General features: G+C 35.4%; 1 protein-coding gene across 1 annotated transcript; it reads left to right on the top strand.

Annotated features, from left to right (window-relative positions):
* The first annotated feature begins 2,508 nt into the window (after positions 1 to 2,508).
* zranb2 (zinc finger, RAN-binding domain containing 2) lies at positions 2,509 to 9,775 on the top strand. The gene is made up of 10 exons (XM_007249081.4): positions 2,509 to 2,618; positions 4,074 to 4,126; positions 4,359 to 4,467; positions 5,265 to 5,347; positions 5,432 to 5,508; positions 6,116 to 6,280; positions 6,383 to 6,564; positions 7,859 to 7,930; positions 8,415 to 8,567; positions 8,829 to 9,775. The coding sequence occupies exons 1-10, from the start codon at positions 2,563 to 2,565 to the stop codon at positions 8,881 to 8,883; spliced, it is 1,005 nt and encodes a 334-aa protein (XP_007249143.3). The 5' UTR covers positions 2,509 to 2,562; the 3' UTR covers positions 8,884 to 9,775.
* Positions 9,776 to 10,416: the final 641 nt, after the last annotated feature.

The following is a 10,416-nucleotide window of genomic DNA, read 5'->3' as shown; positions in this document are numbered from 1 at the left end:
TATTATAAATATAAGAAGAAAAGATCACAGTGAAGTGAAGGTTAGAGCAGAAGAAAACAATATTTTTTCAAATAAAATCATCCTGTCTCATTAACTTTGGGCAGTAGTGAACTCTGTGCATATCATATTTGTATAGTGATCCCATGGCACAATTCATCTGAGCTATAACTGGTAAACTTCTTGTTTTCCGTAATTTGTTCAGAATTAATTTATAATACACTTTTAATACACAACAAAAAGCTGGCCCATGTTTTAAAAGGGCCCTGAAATGTCAAGATATTTTTTCTTAGACATAATTCAATAATGAGAGTTTGTTATATGAAATAATCATAAACTGAACCTCAAATACTCTCTTTAAAAAATAATCAAAAATAAAAAAAGACCAAAGTAGGTCTAGCAAGTGTGCCAATTATAAAACAACATGAAAAAAGAGCACACTTGTTTATACCATGTACTATGCTGGGCACATATGGAATTTAGCTTCCACTTTTTGGCTGCTCTCCAAACCCAGGTATTGAACCCACATGGCCAATGCTACTACCGCTTGGACACCACTGCCCCAAACAATGGACTTTAATTAAATTTAATTTAATTTTATTTATACCTTCCAATACCAAAGCAGGAGCATTCCTTTGATACATTTAAGACACTCTTGAAGACAGAGCTTTTTAAAGAGCACTTACACTCCTAACACCTCTACCTAACTTATTATTATAATCTCATTTCCTGCTCCCCCTTTTTTCTTCCTTTATCAAATATCTTTTAAAATAACTTTTATCAAATAATGTATTTGACAGGGCTTATAAATTGCTTTCTATCATGAACAATGATAGTCACCCACTTCACACCACCATCATGAAGCAGAGGAGTGTGTTCAGTGGCAGACTGCTGTCACAGAGCTGCACAACAGACAGACTCAGAAAATCTTTTATTCCAAGAGCCATCACACTCTTCCCCAACCTCACTTACATTCAATTACACTTTACTCATGATTGGGTATTCACATATTCACATTCCCTTTTTAGAACTATATTTGTTACGGATGCATATTTATATTATATTTCTATGTCACATCAGTCACTTTCATAATCAATGTCATTGCACATTGCACTTTGCTCTGTTAATTATTTAATTATTTAATGACCTTTTGCGACATCTACTGCACTGTTCTGTTTACAGATATATCTTGACCTTGTATAGTAAGTTTTTTATAGCCTTATATATGTTCTATTATTCTGTGTTTTAATTTGTTTGAATATGTTTCTTATTGTATTGTGTTGTTGCTGCTGGATGCCTTTCCTTCGCGATGCCTAAATTTCCTTCGGAATAAATAAAGTGTCTGTCTGTCTGTCTGTCTATCTGTCTATCTATCTATCTATCTATCTATCTATCTATCTATCTATCTATGTGTATATGTATAGTAGCATTACCAAAATCGCCTGGTCATTTTCCAGCAATAAATAATAAATGAAATATGGACAGATGCTTTATATAAAATAAATTCAGGGCCCATACCGATATAATTCTGTTATCATCGCACATTCATAGTTCCCCCCAGAGCCGGTTAATCTCCATAGTCTGCCCACTCCCCAACATCTCCCCCGCTATAGAAGAAAATGACTGCAAACCGCTAGAGGGAGTCCGCGAGTGAGTCCTAAAATGAATGGGGGTTAATGGAGCTAAACGGCTAAAAAATTTAAAAAGAGTAATATCCACTTAGCCAAGATTTGCCTTTTATTTGGGAAGCAGACTAAAGTTTTTTGCTAAAAAAAAAAAAAGGTGAGAAAACTTACCTGTATTTCTCCATTCTGCTACATACTGCTACTGTGAGCTGACTGGTTGGAGAGCCGATGCTGGAGCTACAGCCAGAGCATTAAAAGAGTTTAAAGTGCTGAGACATGTGATATTGTTTTGTGTTGAGAAAATTAGTATATTTTTCTGTGTAAAAATTATTAAACAATTATAAACAGATTTTGCTCAATTACTCCACATAAACTCCACGTATCGTTTATTCAAAATATATTTTCAATGCACCTCTGGCACATTGATTTAAACGTCATTTTACTGCCTTTTTACAAATTTCTATTGATCGTATATAGTGATGTGTACTTACTGATTACTGATAGTGATTTGTATTACTGTACTGTATTGTTTAACTAGCTGCTAAATTCCCTTAGGGAGCAATAAAGTATCTATATATCTCTCTCTATATATATCCATATATCCATCCATATTTCCATCCATCTGTCCATCCATCCACTCTCTATTAGAAATTATCTGCTCCCATAAACATGTATACATCTGCCCCTCTCTCTCCTTTGGGGTCCTTGTCGAAATGGTCTAAATCCAGCGCCTGAGTCAAAGACGTGTAAAACAATCCAACAAAAGTTATAAAACAAATTCTGCCGACAGTGTGTCGCAGGACTACGCGTGCTTGATATACGATTTTTTTTACGTTTATCATCTTAAATAAAGAGGAGTGATCCGCAGCGGAAACAAAAGTTATGTTCGCGCCTTTCTTTTCACACCGGCATCTCGCGGGCAGCCAGAGCGAGGAGAAAAATGTCTGGGAAGAGTTTCAGAGTGAGCGACGGAGACTGGATCTGCCCCGATAAGAAGTAAGAACAGCACGGATTTTATATTTACAGGCTGTAAAAAGCGACCAGCAGCTGTTGTCCTGTTAAACCTGGGGGCCCTGGATACGAATTCTGTACAGATTCGGAGAGATTAGCTTCCATACGGCAGCTAGCCTAGCCTAGCTTTAGCTAACGGCGGCTCGCGACGTGTCTGTGTGTGTCTGAGAGAGAGACTTGGCCTGCATTAATTTCCCTACAAACAAAAGCCTCCGAGTTCAGGAGCTGCTTACCTGCTGATCGATGGGTCTGATCAGGTTCCGGTTTATGTGGGTTTGAACGTGTTTGTTAGTTTATTAATATATCCTGGGAAGGAGAAACATGACCGTGTATCCGGTCCGTCTCACCAGCGAGTCACAGAGGATAAACCGCCAGCCTGTGTTCATGTTACCGAGCTAATGTTAGCCAACGGCTTATCACACCCACACACCATAATAACCCTAACATTTAACCTAACTATAGTTACTGGGTTTAAAGGCAGGGAAAGTATGGCCGTGAAGCTTGTGTGTGTGTGGTAGCTGTTTAGCTGGTGCTCAAATGTAAGTGGAATAAGGAGCAGGTGTGTAACTACTAGAGGAGGGTAACCCAGATCCAGAAAGTAAAAATCCATCCCAGGGTTTTGTACCAAATGCCTGGGCGGCTCTGCTGCAGTTGGTACAAAACCCTGGGATGGATTTTTACTTTCTGGACCTGGATTACCCACCTCTAGTACCTACAGTATAGTAGGCTGTGGGGTTGGGTGATGTGTTCCTAAAAAATATCACAATGTTTGATGTTTTGCGGAAATTATATTATTGGCGATAAAACAAAACTTTTTTTTAAAATATACTACTTCAACGAAATGAATACTAAATACTACAAACTATTAGAACAAACACCTTCAGTAGAAAATGAACAAAATATATCTATACACGTTTGTCTATTTTGTAAACAGTAGCTAACTTACAAAGACCCTGACTGAAATAATAATAATAATAATAATAATGGATACAGTACCAATCAAACTATGAAGAAAAACATATGGAATTATTTAGTGAGCAAAAAAGTTGTAAACATACCAGACTATTTTTTTATATTTTATATTTTTCAAAGTTGGCAACCCTTGCTTAGATTACATTTTTGCACATCTTGAATGGATTTTCCTGAAAGCTGGAATAGCTTTCAGTTAACAGCAGACTTTACACATAAAGCCAATGAATTTTCTTATGTTTTATGTAAAATGAAAAAAAAAAACTTTAGGGTTTATTACTTTTTTTTTGTGACTTCTGATTCTGTTTGAAAACCGTGATGAACTTAAAAAAGCATAATATATTTTGTAAGGTATGTTTTAATTCTATAAAATATCAACAATCTGTCTTTAAAACATGCAATTTTGTTTATTTTGCAAAATGCAAAAACCCTTTGTGTGTTTAAAAGAAATGTTATCTCTTTATTCCGAAGGTGTGGAAATGTGAACTTTGCCAGAAGAACCAGTTGTAACCGATGTGGGAGGGGTAAGTGAAGCATATATGTTTTGCCATATGAAATTAGATTTAATTACACTGAGGTCACATTGTGTTGGACTTGTATGTGTTGACCTGCAAATGTTGTAGACTTGTAGAGTATATATATATAAAAAATATATATAAACAGTTTAATGTACAGATGTGTAGTGAATCACAATGTTGATTTCTGTACATGAGCCCTGGATTGAGTCTGTTTGTGCTGTGGTCTTCTTTTCCACAGAGAAAACTACAGAGGCAAAGCTCATGAAGGCTGGGGGAACAGAGATTGGGAAGACCCTGGCTGAAAAGAGCAGAGGACTCTTCAGTGCTAACGACTGGCAGTGCAAAACGTATGTACAGTTGAAACAAAGCTGAAATTAAATTAATTATACTGTGATATTTCATATAAAGTTAGATCTAATTCTACCTGATTATGTTTTTGATTGTTCTGTTTTTGTTTCGCTGTAATTTATTGTGAGTGTGAACCTTTCATGATTACATTAGCCAAACAGGAAACTTACTTTTTTTATTTATTTATTTTTTTACAAAATTTGATCTAATAATCAAAAACATTTGAGGCACCCAGTAAATGTCATAGAATTCATTTGATCAGATTTTATATACCTAGATTAAAGTGAACAATAAAAAAGGAATAAAACGGGGACACCACTATCAAAGGCTATGTTATGTCTGTCTGTCTAACAAAGGCTTTGTTTATATTACCAGACTATATTGACTTGTATTGACTTAAATCTGATTGTTTTGCCATAATGTGACACAGAACTGTTTTTTTAGGCTGCAAGTGTTAATTCCAACCACTTTAAATCAGATTTCCGTCACTTTCATATGCATGTCTGATTTGGAAGGCATGCAACATTAATGTGAATTATCATGTAGGATTGCATGTGTCTTTCCATGCATTAGTTGCTGCTGGTGACAGAAGGCAAAGGCGTCTTTGTAGTGCCTCTGGGCATTTATTTTCACAAGACTAAACGCATTTAAATATATTCTGCTCACTACATTGGAATTGTTCGCTGAGGTTTTTAATGTGCATAAGCAAGGCTGTCTGTGGTCTTATGTGTAGCAGAATTCCTTGATAGTTAATGACATAAATATTAATACTGATGTTTGGGTTTTTCTTGTATAGCTGTGGTAATGTCAACTGGGCCAGAAGATCAGAGTGCAACATGTGCAACACCCCTAAATATGCTAAACTTGAAGAAAGAACAGGTATATATTTTATTGAATTTGAGTTATTTTATTTGAATACATTTGAGTGCTTGTCTGAAACGTTTGTGTTGATTTCTGTCACAGGATATGGTGGTGGCTTCAATGAAAGAGAGAACTTGGTTTATAATGAACGAGAAGAATCTGATGGAGAATATGATGAGGTCAGTGTTTTTGTAATGATCACTATACTTCTACATCGTGGTTGTTTTGGTGGAATTTTATTAAGGTGACTGCTTTTAAGGCTTTTAAGGAGAGACGCCAGCCAGTCCTCCTTAGCAGGATCTTTGGATTACACTATTTTTGTACTAACTAAAATTCCCCCAAAATCCTGTGCTAGTCTGTCAGCTAATACTTCTGTCGGATCTGTCCTGTTGGTATTTTATGTTGATCCTGGAACTGTCAAACACCAGTTGGCCCTAATGTGGAAAATGGAATGTTTTCCAGACCAGGGATGTGACTTAAAAGTTCTTGAAAGTTTCAGCTATGTCAGAGTGCCTAATTCTGATGTCCACTAGTTTGTTAAATGTTTTTATCGTTAATTAGAGAGAATTCCTTTAATAGTGGCATTAAGATTTAGCATTACAAAAACAATTTATAAAGGTGCAGCATGTTCGCTCACAGCTTTCAAAAAAATTCTGATATAGCATTCCTTTAAGAAAAAATCTCAGCACTTTTTTCCCTGACTTGCTTTTATTGTACGTACTATTTGATACACACAGTACATGAAGTATCACTTTAAGAATATCACTTTTATCTTTGTTCTTACAGTTTGGGCGTATAAAGAAGAAGTTTCGTGGGAAAAACAAGAAAGAGGGTGAGACAAAATCAGAACCAGAAAAGGAAAAAAAGGATAAGGATAAAGATAAAGAGGAAGATGATGAAGACGATGAGGACGATGATGAAGACGGAGATCTTTCAAAATACAAACTCGATGTAAGAATTGAATCAACCTGAAAACACAGATTTAATCTAGTGGTCAGAGATTCGTGTGAATGTGAATAACTCACCAGTCAGCCTTTTCATTACTCTCCTCAGGATGATGATGAAGATGATGATGATGATGATGATGATGATGAAGATGCAGAAGATGCAGATTTGTCCAAATATGACCTGGATGCAAGTGACGAATTAAAGCCTTCTGAGAAGAAAGGCAGTGGCTCAGGCTCCTCTCGTTCTTCCTCTCGTTCCTCCAGCTCGAGCTCACGGTCCAGGTCCAGGTAAAAGGGTACAGGTCAAGGGTAACTCCAGACAAAATGTCAGTATCAGCTCAAACCTTTATTCAAATCTTTTGACCACACTGTTTGTGAAATATATATTTTACCTAATTAACATTATTTTTAATTTAGTACTTTTATTTGACCATATCCTTGTACTTAAGTCTGGCATGGAAGTAGAAGGCAGTTTTAGTCATCTGTGTTAATATTCTGTGTGTCTGTAGAATATACTTGCCACAACCGGGACAGCTTCAGAACTTTTGTTTTTTATTATTTTGTTTTTTAAATACATTTTCTATTATTGTCATGTCTATTGGACTCATTATAATGCATCATAAACATGGTTGTCCAAGTTTATAACAATGAGTAGCACATTAAAGCCATGTTTATTATGTGTTATAAATTGTGATTATAATGCATCATAAGCTGAGCTAATGTTGAGTAATGTTTTAAACATCTGATTTAAAATATCATATATCTGTCTACACACTATTCATAGATTCCCATGATGGACATCTGTTTTTAGTTTGATGAAATTTAGTTGATACAACAACACGTTATAATACTTTATAAATGATTATATTACAATTTAATTACATTTAATTATTTAAAATGTAATATGTTAAATTATAATATTTCAATTCTAATATAATTCATAAGTGGTTATAAGTAACTATAGCAAGCTTTGTTGAGGTTTTTGGTATTCACATATAACATCTTAGAAATACAGCTTTAAATACATTTATGATCAAAATTGATAATGCATAATAAACATTAGCTATTACATTCAATACATTTTAATAAATATTTATAGACCTCTTTATAAGGCTTTATAAATCCATTATAGTCTAATAGACATGACATTCATAACAAATGTTACCTTTTTTAAAGTAATATATATATTTTTTAAAGATATTTATAGTTTAATATGTACATGCTATATTTTGAGTTGATTGAGAAGATTGTGTCATTTTTTTTTTTTTTTTGTTTTTTTACTGGATCAAGGATGCCTTTACGTCATGTTCTTAAATCTTTAATAAAAAACGTGTGTTTTACGTAGAAGCTGGGGATACTTACGGCTGTCTCTTGAATATTTATATATTTAAATGCCATTATAAACACTAGGTATCTTTAAGGCCTAGGCTTACACTGGGCCAGGGAAAATGACCATTTATTTAATAACTACATTCTTGACCCAGCTCTCTCTCTCCAATTGTTTCTGTACATGTGGTTTACCATTCATCAGAATACTCTTCACTCATGGGGAAAAATGGAAATGTGTTGCTTTGTTTTGCAGATCCCGTTCCAGGAGCTCCTCTGATTCCAGATCACGTTCTCGCTCGAGGTCTCGCTCGAGGTCTCGCTCAAGGTGAATGAGGTGACATGCACTCTCCAAGGGAGAGAGTGTATGTGAACTGAGAGTGGTTGCAGTAACCACTGTGGAAAAGGCAGAAACAGCACTCTTATTGGGTTTTAAGGAAGTTTAGAAATAATCTGAATTGTTATTTTAGACGGTAGAATTATCTTCTTGCTGAACAGCTGTTTGGTTGTATATAGAAAGTCAGTAAATAGTTTCTGCTGTAAAGATTAAATTTGTGACCGTTATCTCAAACCAAATCGAATATGTACATTAACAAAGGTTCTGTGGTGTTAAAGTTGCATCACATTATTACAGATTATTAAAGATATCTACAGTCAGAATGTAATAATCCTGTCCAGATACCCAATTGTTTAGTGAAGAGAAATGGTTGTTTCTATAAAGAGAGTATCTGTCCTTTGTCGTTTTTAGATGTTGAATAGTTTTGTTAAGATTGTGTGACTGATGAGAGTGCCTACTATATCCCCTCTAAAAGATCCAGCTCCCGCTCAGGGAAAGGCTCAGCTTCCTCAAGAAAGAGATCTCACACACCCTCACCATCTCCTGAGAGAGGCCAGAAGAGGAGTCGCTCCAGGTCCTCCTCTGGTGGCCGCAAAAAAAGACGCTCTCGATCGCAGTCGTCTGAAAGGTTTGGGTTTCTGTGGTGTAAAAAAAAGAGAAAAAAAAATGGTCTACTGGTGTCCTTTTTGTATTGTATTAGAAACATGATAAAATGTCATATGTCTATGAAAGACCAACTGTTTAATGAAAAAATCACTCTGTACAATACTTTGATTTTACCCTAACATGACTTGTTTCAGCAGCTGATGGTGCACCTAACTAAACTGGTTATGGTCTCTCTCTCTCTGTCTCTCCTTCCCCCCCTTCTCTCCTGTTTTTCTGTCTGTAGGCGCCGTGGCTCGTCTGGATCCTCCCATTCTGGCTCAAGCTCTCGAAAGAAATAATTCACAGAGGAAACTGTCTTAAACGCAGGGGAAAACAGTCTTTCTATAACTGCATGTTGTGTTCAGAAAAAAAAATCACAAACTGCTATTTCAAGTGTTAATGTTGCAGTACTCCAAATGTTTTTCTTCATAAATTCAAGTAACCGTAATCTGCCTTTCTTATTGTATAGGCTAGCTCAACCCTTCACAATGCACACCAGTGTAGAAGCCCGTGACGGTGGTTTTACAGACAATAATGGCACATTTATTAGTTAATACATTTTTGACATACACCGACAATGACTACTTTTGAAACAACGGTCATCAGATCGTTCCATGAATTAACTGAACTTTCACTCGTCATAAATACTATATATTCACAGATCCCACGTCTGGTCAGTCGAGACAGCCTTAAGTGATAAATTGGTGACATGTTACTGACTCAGGTCTGTAACACAGTGGATAGGCATTTTGTTTTGTTTTTGTGTTCCTCTCTTCCTTTTTCTTTTTAAACCTTTTTTAAAATGCTTCTAATAGTTGTGAGGTACAGGTAAGTATACTTATTCTTTTTTTCGAAAAATGTCTTTTTTTCAAATCGATTAAATGCTATAAATTTTTTTTTTTTGGGTTCATATTTGAATGTTGTTTTTGTGCAAAAGACCAGAGATCATGATTTGGAGTCAGAGCAGTTTTCAGAATTAAAAAGCCGTGATTAATCTGCAGCCACCTCAGTGTTGTCTACATTAAATGACCGTTGTTAGAATGGTCTGCAGAACTCGTTTGTAAAAAGTAACCTGGTACTTAGGCCATATCATATTCCTTTGGGCAGCATTGATAGAAAGTGAAAGTTGTTTACCATTAATAAGAACTAAATGGCAGTGTGGTCAACATGAATAAACACCTGTTAATCTTATTTTTGTGTGGCATTTTTCTTTTGCACCAGCGAAATGAGACTTGACTGCTGGGTTTAAATTGTAGCTAGGGTATGGTCTTGGTTAAATTTAATGTAATTTAATTTAATTTACACTTAACATATTCACAGATAAAGTCTTGTAACAGGTAAGTGACAGATTTGCACAATAGGCTGTCATATCACAGTGTGAAATGTTAAAATTATTTTAATGTTAGCTTTTTTGTGAATATGGTTGTAAATGTGTGTTCAAATCAAAACACATTGGAAATAGCAAAAATAGAAGTGTTTTTGTCTGACCGTGACATTATGCTTGCAAGGCTCACTATGTTGGTTTGCCGAGTCCACTTGTTGATTATTCCCAAGTCAAAGTCACAGAGGAAGTCCACCTGAGGTAAACTTTGTTCTTAAAAACTGCAAAAGTCCATGTCTGAGTGAGTAAAAGCTTGCAGGGTCAGTTTCTGGCATGGGGGGCTTTAAGTTTTCCTTTCAATAGGAAATCTCTATTAAAATGCTGTGTTGTCTAAGACTAGGTGTAATCCCTGTTTGGGAAACTGCCCCATAATGTTTGTTTCCAAAGCCTTAACTAAGGTTTGCCTTTTTTAGAATAATTGTTTTAATTTTTTTGAAATATTGCAGTAGAA

The sequence above is a fragment of the Astyanax mexicanus genome, chromosome 5 (genome assembly GCF_023375975.1).
Source record: "Astyanax mexicanus isolate ESR-SI-001 chromosome 5, AstMex3_surface, whole genome shotgun sequence".
Lineage (NCBI taxonomy): Eukaryota > Metazoa > Chordata > Actinopteri > Characiformes > Acestrorhamphidae > Astyanax > Astyanax mexicanus.
This window is presented reverse-complemented; position numbering and strand designations above follow the sequence as displayed.